The sequence below is a fragment of the Corvus cornix genome, chromosome 4 (assembly GCF_000738735.6).
Source record: "Corvus cornix cornix isolate S_Up_H32 chromosome 4, ASM73873v5, whole genome shotgun sequence".
NCBI lineage: Eukaryota > Metazoa > Chordata > Aves > Passeriformes > Corvidae > Corvus > Corvus cornix.
The window spans coordinates 60,983,564-61,004,438 of record NC_046334.1 but is presented as its reverse complement, the minus strand read 5'-3'; the positions used below and the strand labels follow the sequence as shown (position 1 = coordinate 61,004,438).

General features: G+C 42.9%; 1 protein-coding gene across 2 annotated transcripts in view; it reads left to right on the top strand.

The window, feature by feature from the left end:
• CRMP1 (collapsin response mediator protein 1) overlaps positions 1 to 20,875 on the top strand; it is a 50,619-nt gene that overhangs the window by 4,584 nt on the left and 25,160 nt on the right. For both annotated transcript variants that reach the window (XM_039550999.1, XM_039551000.1), the window contains exons 2-4: positions 12,692 to 12,780; positions 17,791 to 17,975; positions 19,517 to 19,681. In XM_039550999.1, the coding sequence (XP_039406933.1) occupies positions 12,692 to 12,780; positions 17,791 to 17,975; positions 19,517 to 19,681 (439 nt within the window). The remainder of the gene's footprint in view (positions 1 to 12,691; positions 12,781 to 17,790; positions 17,976 to 19,516; positions 19,682 to 20,875) is intronic.

Genomic DNA, 20,875 nt, shown 5'->3' with positions numbered 1-20,875 from the left:
GTGGGTGATGGGTCACTGCTCCTGTGGCACCTGGGGCAGAGATGACTGGGGAAGCGGGGTGAGCTCCAAGATTGCTTGGGTTCGTGGAGCTTTCCCTGGAAAGATGGCACAGTGTGTCTCGGGGCAAGTTTCGGTAGCTGAAGAAGCGGGCTGCCTGGTGGGTGTGGCACCTTCCTCAGCAAACCTGGTGCTTAACGGCGTTAGTGGAGCCGGCGTTACAAAGCTTGTAAACTCCTCGAGGTTTTCTCCATATTCAAGAAAACATCCTTCAGTCGAAGTATTTGATCAGGAGGGAAACAACCTCCTTCTAAAAGCTGGGTTTTATGATACCAGAGTGCTGCATTTATGCAGGTTTCCGCTATCAACAGGCAGCAGTGCCTGGTGGCCAAGGCTGAACCTGCGTGCTGCAGTGGCTTTTTGGGTGATGGCTGTTCTTGCCTTGTTCCTCAGTGCGTTGTGTGAGTTGCAGTTACTCAGGGCATATCTGGACTGGCAGAGTCCCTGGTTACCCTCTGAGTGAGTGTCAGGTGCTTTGTGCATGGCTCAGTCTTCATTTGAAGCTGCAGTGTAACAGGTTCCCACCCATAGCTAGTTCTTTGCTCTCCAGTTTGGAGTAGAATGAGAAACTGGAAGAATTATGAGTCTTTGCCTTAGAATCAACAGTTTCTTTTAATTACATCACTTCTCACAAATTTTCTTCTCTGTTCTGGGGAGAGGATTGCTGGGAAAAAGAAAGCCCAAACCTCAGCCTTTTCTCTTTGAAATGGGATGTGCTGAAGCTTCTACAAATGAATATTCATTAACATTACTGTTGAGTTTTGTGACCAAATCAAAGGCATAAATTAACATTAGTGAAGTTGGCAGGGACCAGGGCTGGACTGTTTTTTTTTTTTTAACACTGCTGGCCGTTCTTCTCCAGCAAAAGCAAATCAGGCACTTTGTGTAAGACCTGGTATGCACTGCTTGTGCTACCAGAACTCACAGGATCTATCTGTGTGTGGTAAATTAGATGTTTCATCCTGCCACTAAGGCAATACATTGTAGCTTCAAGTCTTCCGGGCTCTATGGAAATGTGATAGCTCTGTGGAAGTATGCAACAACAGTGATGATGAAATCATATAAAAATGTCATTTGTTATTGTTCTTAACATTTCCCCCCACTCACACGCCTGCTTTTTGGAGCTACACCAGCTCCTGGATTCATTGGAGAAGTGAGAAACTGATTTCTGACGGTGTCCTGGGTGCTGATACTTAGCTGTGGATTTTCCAGTACCAAGCCTGTGTTCCTTGCATGTGGCCAGGAGCTGTCCTGAGTGCACAAAAATAACACCCAGCCACAGCATCCAGCCACAGGTGCTGCCAGCAGTCAGTACCTGGCCAAAACTTTCCTCTGGGATTAGGTCTGCAGCATCAGGAACGGTGAAGGAAGAGGTGGTAGCTGGTTTCTGATCAGTGTGGAAGCAGATACCACTCTTGGGAAGACAACCCTGTGGTATCCTTTCTGGGTTACTGCTCTTGGTGCACATGGGCATAACTTCCTCCCTGTGCTTAGTCTGACTGTGCCTGCCCTCCTGACTCCTTCAGACAGCAGGGCCTGACTGATACCCCCTGCACCTCTTTTCCCCGAAGCAGCTTTATTCCTGCTTTCCTTTCTCCCACTGTTTGTGGCAAAGGCACTGTTGCAGACAGCCCCCTTTGGCACTGAGCATCTCCCTACTCTCATTTACCAATCTGCGCATGTTTTTTTTTCATCTGCCTTTTTTTTTTCCCTTTCCATTTCAGCTTGTGAAAATTCATGCTTCTTGCATTTTATCTCATTTGTGACTCTCCTGCTGCCCATTATGCATCTCATGCAGCATCCAGGCTTGCTGTTGTTAGTGGAGTACCAGCACTGCACCAGTGTAAGGTGCCATTCAGTTGTGAGTCAGATTGGAGAAAGTGGGCCCCTTTTGTAACTACTGTGGGAGGGGAAGGACCTCTGTATTTGAAGCACCAGACCAGTCTGGTGGTGTAAAATAGAAATGCATTGAACAAGTGAGTGTAAGCACTTCAGTCATGTCCTCTGCACTCTGTTGAAGTCCTTGGTGGGTAGGTCTCAATCCACTGGTTCAGGAGTGTTAGCTGGGGATGGAACAGCGTGTGCATAATGTAAGGATGGCCAAGAGAGCAAGAGCACATTTCTCAGCCTGTGTAGTATGGACAGCCACCACATCCATTGCCGAGGTGTTTTTCTGCATGAGGTGGCTTCGGTTGTGCAGGATGTTCTCATGCAGACCAGATTTTCCAGGATATACCCCCCAGCCCATTGCTTTTAACGTAACTCTTACACTCCTCTTGTGCAGCATATTACAGGGAATCAGTGGAGAAGGAAATATGTGTTACAAAATTATTTTGGCTTCTGTGTTTTGGTAGTGGTCAGCAGTTTTCAAGCAAGGCCTGAGCTTAGATGAACTCAAAATTGCAGTTTAAAAAAGGCATGTGGCATGTACAGTGCCTGTGACAGGACGTGTTTGTTCCAGCAGCAACTGCACCCATTAAAACATAATCTGTGTGAGCTCAGTGAAGAGGAGGTGTGAACACAATTCTACTGAGCAAAAGCAGAATAGCTAGTCACCAAAGCAAATGCAAGGAGGCATTTGGGAGAGGAAAATGGTGCCCGAATTCCTTGGAAAAAAAAGGGAATCGTCTTTGTGGGAATGGTCCAAAGGTTGGCATATGAATGGGGGAAAGGCACTGCTGGTCCTGAGTAGACAGACTGTAAGGCACAGGGAGACAGAGCTCAAAAATGTGGTGTTACAGAGGAAGGATCTCACTACTGAGAATAACAAGAAAAGAGAAGATCTGGCACAACATGAGAAAAAAAAGCAGATGCAGAAAAATGGAGAGACTGAAGAAATGCAGAGGAGTGGGCACAGAGAATAATTTTAGTTGTTACCTTTAGAATTAATATGAAGAGAGATGAGAAGTATGTAGGCTTCAATTGAAGATAACAGGATACTTTGAGGGAGAAAAAATACATTCATGTGTATCTCCACTGGTGTGACACACTGGTTCAAGATGGAAACTTTCTGTTTGTCTGAACAAAGTGCTGGCATAATGTGTGGTGTTCTGGTGTGAAAGCTGCCAGCCAATTCGTTTTGGGCACCAGGGGGGACACGTCCTAAAGGTGCAAGACATGATGAGTCCCTGGAATGGTGGGCCAAAGTCCTTGTCTAGGTTTGGATCTATTCCATATCTCCCCTGACCATGCTTTTTTACCACCCATCTTTGTTTAACAGTGTGAAGCTACACCTGGATTGCTCTGTCACTTGCCAAAAGTGTTTGAAAAGCCTGCTGGGTGCTAGGCATGGGAACGCTGCCTCATGTTATTACTCTGTTCTGGTGCAAGATTTTGTCTGATTTAGCCAGCGCTTTTTGTCCTGCTTTAAAACACCAAAGCCTCAGACTTCTGTATGCCTTTGTACTCTTGAACATTTGCTTAAGCCTCAAAATTACATGCTCCCATGTGTGTCTTTTTAACAGACTTGCTCCCTCTCAGTTTACTCATCTGTCAATGAACATATGTGTAGTGAATTCACATTGTGTAGTGGACTGGACTTCAGCCTGGCAGCTCTGGAGATGCTTGACCTGCTTCAGTATAAGTTTTTGGATTTCCAACCACCATCTCCATGATTCTGTGACACATCTTTTCCTTTCTTTTTTCTATAGGAAAAGAAGTGGCCACAGTGTTCAAGCCAGTTCCATATGGTGACTTAAATTACATTCAGAGTAGGTCCCTCTGGGGACATTTCTATGGAGACTGAAACCTTTGGCAGAGGGACAGAAAGAAGGTTTTGGGGCAGTGATTCCTTTAACTGCCACAGCAAGTTCATCAGTCAGTGCCCACAGCAGGGCATCAGCGTTTTCATCATCATAGCTGGTGCCACCCCAGGGAACTGAGCTGTGCTTTGCTGGAAGCTGGGCAGGTTTGGAAAGGGGACAGTGGCTGTCTGGGAAGACATCTGGTGCAGTGAGGTGGTTATCTGAATCTTCCTACAGGTGCTGAGAGCAACCACTGCCAATGAACCACTTTTCTGATGAGAGATCAGGATCTGTTGTCTGCTTTGCTGCCATTTCTTTTAGAATCAAGAATTATTTAAGTGGTAAAAGCATGAAACTTCTATTTTCCTTTGCAGGACGCAGGAGAACCCACTGGCTTGTGAAGCACTTGGGAGGTAGTTCAGATAAACTTGAGTTTTGTACATATGAGAGAGATAAATGCTTTTGTATGTGTGAGAAAGAAGGAATAGAGATGAGCAGCAGAATAATTTGCAGTGTTCTAATCTTGCTACATGTAAAGATGACAGCCTTGTCCCCTGAAGCAGAGATGCTTTGGGATTATGTTTGCTTGTCACAAGACAAAAGTTTTCATCTGTAGTACATGTCCTAATGAGTCTTAAGGTGTCAGCTATTGTTTATGAATAATTGTCCCTGCTGACTTCAGTGAAGTCTACTCTCAGTGTAAAATCTCCTGTGTGTAATAGTGAGGACCCAAGTAGGTGCAGGTGGCTGGCTAAAGGAGTAGGCAGTGCTCAGAGCTGTGGAAATGGAGCCAGGGCTGATACCGTGGGAGGTGAGGCAGCAAGCATCACCACTTGCTCTCACTGGCAGAAAAAAGCAGGTATGTGAGGCAACATGACAGCACAAAGTGTCTGAGTGCAAACAATGTGCATTGTATCCACTGCATTTAGTTGGTCATGAATTATCATTGCTAACATAATATTAAAGGCATTTTCTACTATTCTGTTTCCCTTACATCCACCTCCTCTGTCAGAGAAGGGATTCCATATGGTCTTAGTTGGATTTTGACTGTGATTGGTGCCAAGACAAATATGTCCCAGTAACCTGATGCAGGTTTCTGACTAGAACTTAGATAAAACACATCTTCAGTTCAGTGGCACAGAGAAGCCAGCCGTGGTGTAAATGACTGTTATTTTCTTCCCAAGTTTAAGCTTTCCTGTGAATGGCTTCCTGAGTTTTTGAGATCTTCTCTAATTGATGTAACCTGTGTGTAACCTGAGGGATGGGTATAGCAACATACGATGCAATGGTTTCAACCCTCTAGCCCCTACTTAGGTGAAACCCCTGCTGATGTCAATGAATATTGTCATCAATAAGATGTTTGTTGTGCTTCCCTTCTAAAAGCAAAGCAAAGATGACATTTACAGTGAAGAAATCCCCATGGAGTAGGTAGCTGTAGGAGCAGCCCTTTTAGAGTGGGTGATTAAGCAATGAAACTGCCAGCTGAATGGGAAGCCAGGTCTCAAAAGGGGAAACAAAAGAACATCAGATCTTTTAAATGAATAAAGATGAATGAATACATTGGCTATGGACCAAGATACAGCATTACTACAATCAACATAATCCTTCCTAAATTAATTGCCATATACTTGAGTGCATCTGTTAAGACAAGAACCTTAAAAGCCGGATTCTCCATTAGTGGCCATTGGAAATGATACCTCAAGGATGGAGTATTTTACAAGGAATTCCCAGAGTTGATTCAGGGTTCACCCTAACTAAAAGCCACTTCCTATGGAGGGTAATCTAGACCTGAAATTCAAAAGGAGGGATACTGCTGATTAAAAGCAGATCTTCTGTAAGCAGACAGTACTTCATGAAATCCCATTTACAGCTCTTTGATCCTTATGAAAGGATTTTAAGCAAACATTCCTCTTGGGAAGGATATCTTTCTTCTTTTGCCATTAAGTTTAAAATTGTTCCTTATTTGTAAGTACTTTGCTAAAAGCGAGGTAATTTAACTGTGTTGTATCACAGCTGGGTCTGAATCTGACCAGCTCTGACAAAAGACAGCCAAATATATCCACATACACAAAAAAAGTAAATCTCTTGTATATTGCGGGAAATCAAGTCTGCAGGAAGGAATTATTGGAAGCACAGAGGAGCTCTGAATGTCTCCTTCCACTGTTTGCCAGTGAGTCTTCAGCCTTTGAGAAACAGCTTCCTTGCAAATAGCCTTCTTTTGGAGACTTAGATAATCAAGGAGAACAGAAATATCAGCCTGTGTTCCTTGTACCTTCCCTCTAAACTGAATTCTGTGTCTTTTGTGAGTCTCAGTGGACTTTTTAAAGCCTTAGTAATAAAGAATTCTGCCTCAGATGCTAAAAAAGTAATGTCTTGGCTGCAAGTATGATAACATATCTTAATGCCTTTTTGTGTGTCTTGCATTTGATCTGATGTCTTTTAAACCACATGCCTTTATAGAGAGCTTAAATGCAGGTGGATTTGGAATGTAAACTGTTTTCAAATGGCTATTTAGCATAAAATCCTTAGTCATCTTCAGGGCTCTCGACTAATCTGGGTTTTAGAGAAAACAGCCATTGTTGCTTTGGAGATGTAAGGACAATGTTATATTCTAGTAAGTCCTTACAATTACACTGAGGGTGAAATCACTGCTGAGTGTTTTCTCATCCTCTAGGCCTGGAAAATCTGGGTTTGAGTGCTGCAAAGACTTTTTTGGTTGGCAAAAGCTGCAATGCAGCAATTGTAAGGTCCAAACCAAGAATGAAGCAGCACTTAGATCTGTATGCTGGGTATGTTATTGGAACTTAATTGTATATAAATTGTAAAGCAAACTGTAAGTAGTTAAAAATATATGGTTTACTTGGTTTAGAGATGAAGATGTAATAGGTAGACATTCCATTTGTGGAAGAAAAGCAAGAACGTAATAGCGTATATTGGAATTGCAGTCTTTACAGATGCTGCTACTTGATGAAAACACTACTATTGGAATCTCTTGGAATCTTTTTATATGGCTAGAATACATAATGGAAAATTCTTTTTTTTTTTTTTTCAACTCCATCTTGTATCACAGAGGTGTGGTTGTCTCTGACAGGCTCCTGCAGGTGCAATGCATAGGTGTCGATACTGTAGAGAAGTGTGTGGTTTGTATAACTTGTGCTGCATTGTATTTTGACATGCTGCACCAATTTGGAGTAATGTTTAGTAAATCTTATGGCAGTTTTATTTTTTCTGTTACTGTGTTTTTTAGGAGTCCCAAGAAGCAGATTTGAGAACTCCATGTCTAAAAACTATTTGAATTTTGTTGTGTATTTTTAGATACCTCTAGCACTGAGGGGGAGTGGGTGAATGGAAAAAGGCTAATTTTAAATTTCTTTGCAACTGTTCCTGCTCTAACATTTGGTTTGTAGTTCTGAATAATCCAGAGCAAAGTGATTTTCCACCCAAGGGAATTTGGTTTCAGTTGCACTTGCGCGGAGCCCGGTGAAGCATTGGGGACCATGGCAGGACTCAGGCTCGTGGTCCTGAAGGTTGGTCAGATGCTGCTTCTCTCTGCTGGCCTTTTGCCATTGGTGTGCATGAAAATGTGGACATGCTTCACAAGAGCTGAGCCAAGCTGATTCAAACCCCAGCAAAACAGGCAGTTTGTACGAAGTGTGCCAGTCACCAGCTTACAGATGTTTCGTGTTGCACTTGCTGTAGTGAAACAATAGTTGTGAGGGAGAGACAGCCACCGCCTCCAGTCTGAGCAGCCAGCCCCTCCTCCTGCAGCAAACGAGCTGAGTTTGTGGCATCTCCTTCTGCTGCCGTGAAAATTGCTGTCATGTCACAGACTAAGCTCTGCAGCTCTGCTGCCAGGTTAAGCAGGAGAAGCTAGACTGTGATTAGGAAAAGATCCCCAGGGAAGCAGTGTGCAGGGTTTGAAGGTGAAGGGCTGGGAGCAGTAGGAATGGCTGTATCATACTCAGCAGTAGGCTGAGCCAGGAGGTGCCAGAGTGCCTGTAAAATGGAGCTGCAGGGGAGACAGCAGATATGCATCGTGGCTGTGCCGATGCTGTGTCATGGCCAGGCACAGAACTCAGAGGCAAACAGCATTGCAGCAATGCAGTTGCATCATTGCAATAGTGATGGGTGGAGAAGAAACACCTTGGCTCCCACACCCTGCAGTGACCATGGATTTACAGTGTGCTTTCTGCATCTTCCATGTCAATGAGAGCAGGGTTTTTTACCCCTTGCATCTTGGCACCTCATGAACTGTTCAATATAATACTCCCTCTCTGTTTTGCCATGTTCCTGCTGTCTGTCCTTGGCAGCTTGGAGGGAGGAGGGGGTCCCAGCAGCTTCTTTTGGCTTGCATTGGGAAGAGGTGGGCTGGCAGCTTCTTGTGCCAGGCAATGCACTGAAGGCTTGGTATGGAGCCCTTGGAGCTCAGCAGGCAGGGCACCAGTGCCTGAGACACCTGTCAGCTGAATAGAAAAGTGGCAGCCACCCTAGAAAGACTGACAGTATTGTCACCTCCTGAGCTGAGTGATGAGCTCCTTGCTGTTCGCATTGTGAGAGCGCCCGAGGGTCAGTGACTGGGTGAGGGTGCCTCTGGGAGCTGGGCAGAGACAGTGTTCTTCCTAGTGGGGATTACAGCTGAGAAGGAGAAATACAGGCCAGCACTGCCGGGATTAGTTCAGGAGCTTCAGGTCACTCCTCCCTTCCCTCACTGCTTTCCCCAGGGCACTGCAGAGTGTGTCTCTCCTCCAGCCTGGAACAGGGACAAGAGGACTCTGGTCCTGGACCTTTGTCACTTGGTAAGAAAACTGCAAGCAGTCTGCCTGACATCATGCCCCTGGTGAATAATAAATGTCCCCTGGTCACGCACAGCCTTCTGCATGGCCGAGGAAGCTAACCTACTTCACAGAGCCTGTGTGTGCCCAGATTTCTGTCCAAGATTTCACTGCAGCAAATACCAGTGATCTAAACCAGTGCAGGATCCCCCAGGCGCCAGTAGCAGGGTGGCAGTGGTGCGGAGTGGCAGCATCCCTCTGCCTTCAGGCTGGGGCTGTCCCTGTCCCTGTCCCTAAAGCCTGTGCTTAGGCTGTATCAGGGAATGAATACTCCATGTGGACCAACCATTTGTATGAAAGTTTATTTCATGAAGAATACATCAAATTGCTTGTCAATATTAACCTATGCCTCCTTTCTAGTAATTTATTTTTGTGTAATTTTTCCAGCCTGTTCATGGAAGTGCATCTCTGTGGTCAATGCACACAGGCATTGGGTACTGCTGCTTTGGCTAAGGGCAAGCCAGCCCTAGTCTGGAGCAGGGTGTTTGAGGCAGTGCTGGTTTCCTTGGGCACAGTATGCTGCTGAGGTGTCCACAGGGCACCCAAACCTCACCTGGGCTGCTTGTGCCCACTGGTACCATCTGTGTCGAGGTGCTCTGCTTTGCAGCAATCTGTAATGTGTCCTACACTTAACAGATCAAGCTGGTTGGGAGATGTTCCAACAAAACTCTTTTTCTTCTGAATTTGCTGATTTGCTGGAATGAAAATGTATTAGAGATGTTTCCACATCTCTCAGATCCTGATGAAAGCTGGGCAAGGCTCCACAGCACTGTCCTCAATGGCTTGGCAGTCTGCCTGGGGATGTGTGGTTTTTTGGCAGCCTAATCTTCCGTGACTTCTTACATCCAGCTGGGGGGGAACGTTAGCCTCAGGTGCAGAACTGCTCTTGAAACAATTCTGAATTGTTTGTATTTTCTTCTGAGGTGTAAAGAATTAAAATTTTGGAAGTCTCCATGAAGTGCAGGTTTTATTCACCACCAGAATTTCTTACACCCTCCAAAATTCTGAACAAGGCAAGACTTTGTAGCTAAATGTTCAGTAATCCTTTACAGACTGAGGCTTAATTTAGTGGCTGACTCCACATTGAGTGTTTTCTTAAGACTGCATTTGTATCTTTTTTAGATTAGCTTATTCTAATACCTAATTTTTTTACTTAAATGTGTATATCTATATGTAAAAATGTATAAAATCCTTACGTCTACAGTTATTTTTCTGGACCTGTGCTTCAGCTTTATTTTAGTCTGTCTTATTTTCCTTGCCTGTTACATTTGTTTCTACTTATTATGCATCTTCTCCTGTTTTAAAAGAAGTAAATAGTAGAACTTCTTGATGAGGGTGCAGATTTTTTGACGCGTTTGCAGTGACAGATGCAGTGCTCTGGGGACACTGCCTGCCTGTATCAGTAAGCTCATGCTTCTTGTAATTGGACAGTATTAATGTTTAGGAAGGCAATTGAATGAGCTTAAAAAGAGCTCACAAGATGGTGGTCCCCGCAGGTCAGCAGGCAGCTTAGTAAATCATCATAGTGAGGAGGTGCAACTGCCAGCACATGGCAAAATAACTTATTACTATTCTGGCTGCTGATTCACAAGTCGTGCTGCTGTTACAAGTGACAGTAGAGAGGCTGGGAAGAAAAGAGGGAGCCTGCTCTGGCAAATTCCAGATGGAGGACTTGCATTGATCTCCATTCTCTAATGAGAGGGTAACAATGTCTGAGGCAGGTCCTGGGGACATATGTCATCATAGTTCTGTGCCTTGGTTCCCCCCCAGGTCGTGTTGTTGCTGTAGCACGTGGAGAAAAGCCTCAGACCTGCTGTGTGCATACTCTTTTGTTGTGCACTGTTTTTAAAATGTGTTTTTCCCCTCTCTTTCTCCCTTAAAAATGTCTGTTTCTCCCTTTTTCCTTTTTCTAGAGTGATAAAAAAAGCTATAAAGGCTTTGAACCTGCAAAATTGTTCAAGTACAAGCTAAAAAGTAAATATGCAGTGTATAACAGAGGTTACATTGTAACAATCCTATCTGCCTTAGCGCTTTTTAATGAATACATTTTTAGAACTTTATTGTTTTTGTTGTCCTGGGTTTATAGATTAAGAAATGTATCAACTTGTTTGTTTTCTAAACTGGGAACTTGGGACATTCATAGTCTATATGCCTGAGTCATCCTGTAATTAAACCAGGAACTGAATCTGGACTGAGGAGTATAAAACATGGACAAACTGGAGATTCTGAGTTATTGTCTGGTGAGCCAAGGAAATAATTTATAATAAATGGCTTTTTTATGTACAAATGGGAAAAAATGGTTTTGACTGCTTTAAGAGTTTTCCAGCATTCACAGTCACTTGGAAAAATTATTTTCCAAAGTGTTATGTACTTGTCATGGTTTAACCCCAGCTGGCAACTCAGCCTCACACAACTGCTTGCTCAATTCTCCCCCACCCCACCCCACTGTGGGATGGGGGAGAGAATTGGAAGGGTGAAAGTGGAAAACCTCGTGGGTTGAGATGAAAACAATTTGGTAATGGAAATAGAGTAATCATAATAATAGTAATGATAATAATGCAATTATTGTTATTAAGGAAAATATTAAGGAAAATTAAAAAGAGAGATTAATAAAATCCAAGAAGGACCAGTGATGCACAGTACAGTTGCTCACCACCAACCTATTGATGCCCAGCCAGTCCCCAGGCAGTGCTGCCCCCATCAACCTCCCCCTGAGTTTTATTGCTGAGCATGATGCCATATGGTGTGGAATATCCCTTGGGTCAGTTGGGGTCAGCTGTCCCAGCTACCCCCCTCCCAATTCCTTGTGCTCACCCAGCCTCTTTACTAGTGGTGAGCAGAAAAGACATTCACTCTCTAAGCCCTGCTCAGCAATAGCTAAAACATCCTTGTGTTATCAGCACTGATTCCAGCACAAATCCAAAACAGCCCCATACAAGTTGCTGTGAGGAAGATTAACTACCCCAGCTAAAGCCAGAAGAGCACTGAAGTTATAAACTTGCCCTGTCTTTGGGCAGGTGGTAGAGTGCTGGCATTTCCAGTATGACTTCTTCAATGAGAGAGTTTAAATACTGGTTCTCAGGAATATGCCCTGGTAAAATTTGCTTTCTATAAAATGTAGTTTTTGAGAAAAGAATGTAACCACTTGAATAGAGAAAAATATAAACAGACAATTGTTGTGAACAGTTGCAGACTTGGTATTTTGAACAATCCTTGGGAAAAAAAAATGTTTGCTTCCTGGCACTTTAGGAAATACAAGGAGGTGGTGGCTCTCTGTGCTGTTTGTGTGGTATTTCAGGTGAACCAAACTTTGGAGGCTGCCTGCTGTTCTCATTCATGGAGTGACTGAGATATGGCACAGGGTGTCTCAGCACAGAGTGCCCCAAATTCGTGAACAGCCTTTGACCTGCAGAAATCACAAATTGGTTATAATTAATTCTTCATGCCCACTAGAAACTCCACATTCAGCTGTGGGTCTGTAAGGCAGCACAGCAGACACGAGCTGTGGGCCACGTCCCTTGGCTGCTGCGTGGGAGCAGCCTAGTTGTCCCTGCTGAGCCAGTGTTTTTAAAGGAGCTTCCCTGGTCAGGAATTTCTACATGGCAGGGCTAAGCAGCCTCTTACAACCTTGTCTCTTCTAATTCCAAGCTTTGTTACTTTTCCAGAGGTGCCAGGAGTGCCAGTTGAGCTCAGCTTGGCCATTGCAGTGTTGGGCAATTTCTTCTGGGGGTTCTTTTTCCCTTTTGGCCTTTGTGCAATGAGGTGGTAAAAGGGGGATGTATTGACATTTTAAGTGCTTCTATGTGCAGTGACTTCTGCTTTGAGCAAAACGAACTGTGATGACCATGAGGTCTCATGTTCCAAAAGTCAGAAATAAAGTCAGTGAAACTATGGTTTTCCTCTCCACTGTCCCTGTACCCACATGAACCCATCTTTATATAGGATGGAGTTTGATATTAATGGCTTTCTTTATAATATGAGCATATTTAGTATCAGAAATACATTATGATGTTTATTTATTTCAACAAACCCACATTTGTTCCCTTTTTTTCCCTCCAGAGTGACCGTCTGCTCATTAAAGGTGGAAGAATTATCAATGATGACCACTCCTTCTATGCAGACCTATACCTTGAAGATGGACTTATAAAGTTGGTTTTATAAAATACTGCTTTTTTTGCATGCCTGTTAACTTAGACTACTGTGATTTCTTGATAGTGCTGACCTGAAATCTTTTGTGAACAGAATCTGTTACCTCTAAATGTCAGGCTGTAGTAGAGGAGTGTTTAATTATTAAATTCTGCCATTTTATCTTCACTAAGATTAGATAAGTAGAAAATTTCTTTGCTCTGAATTGAAGATATTTGCTTTTCAAACAGTTCAATCATAGTTTCTTCTGAAATATTTAAGGTAAGTAGGGTCTCTCAAGAAAAGAAGTAATGATAAGGACAGTGGAAATCTTTTGAGACCATGAATGGTGGAAGGTTCTCTGCGCCTTTTTTCCCCATACCTAGTCAGTGCAATGACAGCCACGCTTTTAAGGATTGCAGGGCACAGAAACCTGAAATATGCCCGATGTTGCATGGTGCAAATGAGGACCTGCTGCTTCTCAGTTGCCTGTTGGTTAATGCTGAAGCACAGCACGTTCTGTTCCTGTGGTTGTTACGCGTTGTTCATGTGTCCCTTTTCTCTATTACAAAAGGTAAATGATCTTAAATTGTTGCATAATTAGGAAGTCCTGATTTACCAGGCTATAAAATGCAGGAACTGAGAGAGTGTTTGTTAGGTGAAGAACTTGAAATATGTGTTACTGATGGCCTGGGAAGCTGTAACAGAGATGTCCATGTGCTCTGCTGGTCCTACCTTGGCTTAGTGGAGATGAGGGTCTCTAAGGTTTGCAAAGTTACGCAGTGTGTATGAGCACTCTGATGTACGCAAGGATCAAAGCCTTTTTCATGATTGCTAAACATTTTCACTAGTGGCCTAAGAAGCTTGGTCTCCAGAGGCTACCATTTGATGCACAGAAATATAATTATGGTTATCTGGTAAATAATTAATTGCCTACTTGTTTTCAGAGCTCCTTAAGAATATGCCATCAGATTAAAAGTCTAATTCTTTATATATCTGTGACTACTTATGTTATTATGATTCAGGTTATTATAATAGAAACAAATATGAACACTTTCATCCATGGACTATGCAGTTTTCTTTTTAATCCTTCACTCTGCCTTCCCATTTCTAGTGTCACTTGCATTGCAGAAGTGGCAAAAGTGGAGAGGACACAAAATTTTGAATATGTATCTATTTTTAAAGCAACAGTTAACCAAGTTGTGATCTCTTTGGTGGGTATTTTTGTTGAGTTTTTCTGTGTTTTTGTTAGTTCAGATGCAAATCTCCTTGTAACACTTGTAAGCATCAAAACTATTTAAACAACTAAAAGCATGAGAGGATGAGAGCCTGAAACTGCTGTGAATTTTTGGCTTCTATTCCAGAAATGCAATGGTAGTTAATACGCAGGTTAGCAATGCCAAGCTTTCACCTGCCCTTGTTAAGTACATAGAGTCTCTCTGAAATCCATGTGTAGATCCATACCTCCAGGAAGTATCTCAGCTGCCCAGTAATTTGTGAGGGCAGCCTGCTGTGAGATGGGGTTGGGTCCTCACTGTGTTCAGTTGATAAATTTTGCAACCTAAGTAAGCTCTGGGTTTGTTTGGTCTCTCTTAGTTTCTTCAGCTGGAACTGCCCATTGTGTCTGAATATTTAACATAATTGTTAAATGTGGCTCAAGATTCTTTGGAGTTGGACCTTGAAACTCAGTCAGCCACATTTCAGTTGATGATCTAACTTTCCAGCTGCAGATATGGCTGATAATACAGAATTCTTGCCATGGAATGGAGCAGACACCAAACCACTCAGCCCAGAATAGGCAATGGTGTCCTGGTTTTGCTGAGATATAAAAGATCTGGATTATTTTTCTCACTCTGAAATGAGAACTGATTGGAAAAGAGAGGGTTGGGTTTCTCTTTCAGCCTAATGAAATTATTTGGGTCTTTTAATGCTTTTAACGCAGATCGTTCTGCGGAGAGGAATGCAGATGTAACCTTGAGTGTGTTTGAAGATCAGCTGTAGTTTGGAGGATGGTAGATGCTTCTTCCTGCCAGTCAATGCTCAAAGTGGCTCCCTAGGTACAAGGAGCAGCATTGCATGTGGATTTTTCCTACCTGAAACTTAAGCCCTGCACACTCAGATTGCAGCTGAGAGCCAGTTCTCCAGCATCTAAATGGTATTTTAAATATTTGGTAATTTAAATGGCCATTGGTATATAAATAATATATTTTGCCTACATCTCTCCTGCCTCTGTTATTGTATGAGGAAGTGAGCCCTGTGCCAAGTGACAGGTCATGGTCTGGTGCTTGCTGCACTCTGCTCCATCCCTGCCAAGGGGAAGGGTTGGGTTCCTCTGGGCTGGAGGAACGAACAAGTGACAGGGCGAAGGACTGGGGACATGGTCTCTAGGGTGAGGAAGTGGTGAGTCAAATTAGGGGGAGCCTCAGATGCCTGAAAGAGGTCTGGGCTTGATAACCACAGAAGCACCACCATGGAGTTCTGGGAGAGGTTTTCAGCTTCCTTGGATGAAGCTCAGGAAGAGCTGAAGCCTGCTGTTTCCATTGTGCTTTAATCAGCTCAGGTACAACAGAATTTGCTAAATGGTTCAACTGAAAATGGTAGACAGCATCAGCTTTCTGGGGGGTCTGAGTTTTCTGGTTGCTGATGTATGAGGAAACCAGCTCAGTCATTTGCACAGTATCTAGAATGCACTTATCTGCACTGTTGTGTTTTTTTCACCCACAAGTAACTGAACCCCATTCTTACTCACATACACACTGCATTAATGAGTGAGCAATTCAGGAATCCTGTCACATTATCTCCTACTCTCTGTTCTACTCAGAATAAAAATAACCTTGAGCGCCAGTGAAGATCAGACTTCTCCCATCCTTAATCTTGATGCCAGGGCAAGAGATGAGACAGATTTCTGACAAGTAGTAGTGCAGCATCATCCACAAAGGCTGTTTGGTCCCATGTCACTTCAACATGGATTATTTCAGCTGAATAAGATGTTACTCAACCATACACTGAAAATAGTGAGCATTGAGTCATCAAAAAACTTCAGTATATAGTTCACACACTTTCACTTTGTTAGGACATGTCTTCTTGAAGAGGAAACTGGTAGATACTGATTGTGGAAGAAAATAAAAATTAATTGCTTTCATATTTTTGTGTAGGTTTTCATTAATACTATTCTCAGAAGGCGTTAGTCCTTGGAGTGCAGTTACTCCTTGGACATACTCAAAAGAGATGAGTCATAGTGAATTTTTTTCCCAATTCAATTTCTTAACCACATAAATGCTCTACAAAGGTGGAGGGTTGTTCTGATTAAAATCTTGGGAGTGGATTTGACTAATGAAGATTAGTGCAACACCATTACTACACATGGGGCTACCTAACTGTATGCCCTCATTGAATCTGCTCATAGGTGCAATGCCTTATGATATGCCTTTGTGAGGCACATTTTACACAGAGAAGCTGCTTGCAACTTTGTGCAGTTGGATGTACTGGGCAGCTGCCAGCTTTTGCATCCAGCTCGGTTCCCTGTTTGTCAGGGTGGTGTTAACACTGCGCAGCTGCACACAGGTTATGACAGGCTGCCAGTGCCGCATGTGTTGATGACTGTTAGGTGCCAGACATGGAGGTGCCAGCTGTCATGGGTAAGCCCTCCTGGATTTGGTCAGTGCTGGGCAGCTGTGACCCCATCCCAGGATGCTGGTGGGGAGTTTGCTGATGGAATGGCTATGCTTCCCTCCAGCCAGAGCCCAGAGCACCAGGGGAGACAAGCTGCTGGAGGTGACATTTTTGCATAGCATTTGAAACAAATTCTTGACCTCTTGGGGCTATTTATTAACCCTGTCAGTTTGGCCAAATTCCAATGTGAATAATTATCCCTGTTTTTCTTATTTTTCCTACTGGTTTTAATGAACAGTTAATATTCACTTCTGGTTCTGCATTATCGCAGTTGGCTGTTAATCAGTTGCTGTTTTGAACTGTAGGTGGAAGTTGCATTTTAATATGGGGAAACAGATTCAGCAGCTCAGATATCTGAGGTATTTACTTAGCTGTGGAAAAATGTTATTTTATCCAGACAAAAAAAAAATTAAGACAAGGACTCAGTGTCCGTAATATGAGATAAACTAAGTGAACTTTAATTACCTTACGGTTACCTCTAAGCCCAAATATGTTGTGGTGTGACTGTGCGGAGACACAGCTTCCACACAGATCCATGCCTCTCCCTGTTTGGCACCATGCAAAGTAGGCATTAAAAATGTAGTGTGGCTTTAAAAGTTAAAGGTTAACTTATTTGTAGATGAGTCCATGAATAATAAAAGTATTTTGATCATAAGTATCTGGAGTTTGATATTGGCATGGGGGACAGATTAATATCTTTAATAATGAAAAAAAAAAAATCCTGCTTTGAAGACCTGAAGGGAGAAAGATGGCAACAGCTAATTATAATTTTTCCACAGCATGTTTCACTAACTTTTAACTTCAAGAGGAAGATGAAGAATATGAGACATGGTAGATTAAACATGTTTAGGTCTCTTAGATATGTATTTCTGTATCTTAGGTTATTTAGATTTCTTTTTAAGGATAAATTTGCATTGCTTGATGCCTTTTGCTTCTGCCATATATTTACAATTCCAGCTTGCTCCCGTATTTGATCTATGTTTTCCTATTTTCATTTAAGAACTTAATATACAAAACTGGAGCCCCCAAGAGAGCATTAAGTTTACACAATTTGAATTGTTTAAAGATAGGAGTCATATAAAAAAATAATCAATTTTTAATGCTGGTGCATTACAGCTCCTTTATTGGCCACTAGAGCCATGCAAAGCAAGTGGAGCTCATGGCTCCGCGAGGCAGCTCTTCTCTGCTTTGTTCTGCTGTGCTAGGCAGGACAGAGGGAGCAGGTGCTTGAGCTTCACCTTTCCTTTGGGGACCCACCTCCTTCTGTATGGCCCCTGGATCTCTCTTCCCTACATGCCTCAAATAGCTTTGTCCTCTGTGCTTGTTCAAATAAAGTAACACTGGCTTTCCTTGCTGTCCAGGCAAATAGGAGAGAATCTGATTGTCCCTGGAGGAGTCAAGACCATAGAGGCTAATGGGCGCATGGTTATTCCTGGGGGAATAGATGTCAACACTTATCTACAGAAGCCCTACCAAGGGATGACTGCTGTTGATGACTTCTATCAAGGCACAAAAGCAGCGCTAGCAGGGGGCACCACCATGATCAGTGAGTACTAGCAGTGCTATCTCTTCCCACGCCAGGCTGAAGCCTGTGTAGCATGTGTGGGGAGAGCTACCAGAGGCTTCATCCAGATTTTCTGAGATATTCTGCAATGAATCTTCAAATTTCTGGGCACTATGTTTGAGATCCATTCATCGTTGTTACCCAGAGCTGGCCTGAAAATGAACCTACCCTCAGAAAGAAATACTAGCCTGGGGAATTGTCTCTTGGATTTTCCTCTGAAATACAGTCAAATCACTGAGGGATAATGTATATACTCTTGGGATTTTTGGAAAACAATGTAGGTCGCACTGTAAGTGCATGGCACAGAAAATCAGACAAAGATCTGCTGCTCCCACCTAGTGCTGTTTCAAGGGCTTTGGAAATAACAGGATGCTTATTTATGAACTTAGGTTTGGCAGCAGGAACTGAGGAAGTCCCTACCAGAGATGTCCTTGAGGAACATCTTGGTGAAAGGAAGAAGTGCTTCTACTTGTTCTACTTGTTAAAAACCCTTCTTCTTTCTACAGATGGTGGGACAAGATTTATCTCTTTCCTTCTGGCCGTGACTTGACTTTGGTTAGATGTTGTGAGGCAGTTGTTCAGGTGCCATAAATTGTCATGGCTTCCTTGTGAAGAGAAGGTTCCCAGTGGAGTTTTACCCCTGCTGAATTGGGATTCGGCTTTTTTTTTTTTTGGTGTTATCTGTTACCCATCTTTAGCAGCAGGTATCAGCTGAAAGACTCTCTGGCCATAGGCACAAAATTCACTGCTGTTCATTCCTTTTGTTAATAGCTTTTTTCAGTTTGTGTTCTTCAGCTGAGTATTCCTGTGCAGAGTTAGGCTTGCAAATGCCACTTGTAAGCCCATCTTGCTTTGTTTCCATATGAACTTTTGACCTAGCCCTGCAAAGTGAGGTACAAATGCATAAGTAGTCGTGTCTTTATGTCAATTGATGGTGTGGCATCATTAGAGACAGATCTTGAGACAGGGGAGAGGCAGGACATTCAGTGTACTGTAGAGTGTGACTGAGTGTTTGTGCTCAGCGTCAGCCCCATTCAAACCTTTGGCTGTATTCCCAGTTCTGGCTGCTGAGAAAACATTGAACATCTGCACTGATGTATTGGTAGGGCAGAGTGGGCCAGTTCAGTGACTATAAGGCACTGGTTTTGTTGTTCTTACTGTGAAATACATAGAGATGGACATACCAGGCAAGAAATACAGCTAAGTCCAGAACCTGTGGTCTCTTAAAATAGAGGAAAGGGAAAGACAGATGTTTCCTAAACTGTGAGGTGTTTGGCTCCCCCTTTGTGTGTCTATTGATGCTGCACCAAGCAGGTTACCAGACTCATCTTTTGTATAGACTGTTCACAAAGTCTGCTGCACCTGAGGCAGCAAGACCTGGCTGACACCCCACAGTTACAGTCAGCACACAGACCGCCTCCAGGGCTGCTGTTTTGGCTGAGGTGCTGGAAGAGTGTTCGCTTCGGGGAGGTCTGAACGGTGTGCATACTGTCCAGCTAACAGACACCCAATCTTTTTTTCAGTTGACCATGTGCTTCCAGAACCTGGATCAAGTTTACTGACCACCTTTGAGAAGTGGCATGAGGCAGCTGATACCAAATCCTGTTGTGATTACTCCCTCCATGTGGACATCACCAGCTGGTATGATGGCGTTCGAGAAGAGCTGGAAGTACTGGTGCAAGACAAAGGTTAGTGAGTGAAATGTTAGCAGTATTTTTTGGTTTTATTGAAATATCATATGGAGGTGAAATGTTGATGTATTTTAATGAATGCATAGGCACTGGCTATGCTGGCCAACGTTCTTCACTATCTTGAACTTGTATTTTCTCTTGCTGCTGTGTAAAATGGACCTGAAACTTTGTGCATATGTATGACTTTGTCCAGTATAGGCATGGAAGATTAAGATGTGTATGTTGTCATATACAAATGTATCACTTTACCCTTGCTTGTATATGTGGAAATGGGCTCAGACATTGCATAGGTAGGTTTTTTCCAAAGGTTAAACTCAGAGATCAGCATTTAGGATAATCAGCCCAGTCACCTTAGATCCTCTGTTTAATGAATGAAGAAAATGAAACAGTTCAAGGTAGAGTTCAGGTTTTAAGTAGACTGGAATGTTTGATTCAGATGCCTCGAATTAAATCCAAATATGAAGAGCACATGGGTCTGTGAAAATGTCACTACAGGATAGATCTCATTTCTCACCAATGACTTGGGATAATTTACTTGCTGGGAGTCGATTTTTAAATAAAATATTTTTAAAACAGATTCCAGTTATTAAAAAAAAGAGATGCTAAAGTTAGGTACCTAATATTGAAAAAATGCCCTGATTTTCTCAAGTGCTTCTCTCCAGTGGCTTTCCCTGAAGTTACTAGAAGATGCTTTGTTTCAACACTTGCAAAAAAAAGGTCACTTATTTAGGAATCTAAGACACTTTTATGGGTATGACTGTGTTCAATTAACAGGCCTATTTTCACATGAGATGCTGTAGGTTACCCTACCTGGACTCCAGCTACCACTTCAGAATAGCACAGATGAAACCTCTCCTAAATGCATTTCCACACATGCAGGCTCAACATGGCAGTCTCATATATGGAGGGCACCAGATATCTCTGTGTGGGCAATGGGATCTAGCCTTCAGAACGTCCTAGCTTAGATCTTGTTCCTTAAAATTTTGCCTAACAGCATGTATTTTCTTTCCAGAATCATATATTTTCACATATTTTTAACTTTATACTTTCCTTGAAAATGTATGGATATTAATTAGGGAATATTTTCTGAAATGATGTACAGTTTCCATGGGCAAATCAGAATGACTCTTCTGTTGGGAAATGATACGTATGTGCAGCATCCTTTGTAATGTGTAGTGCTAGTGATAACTT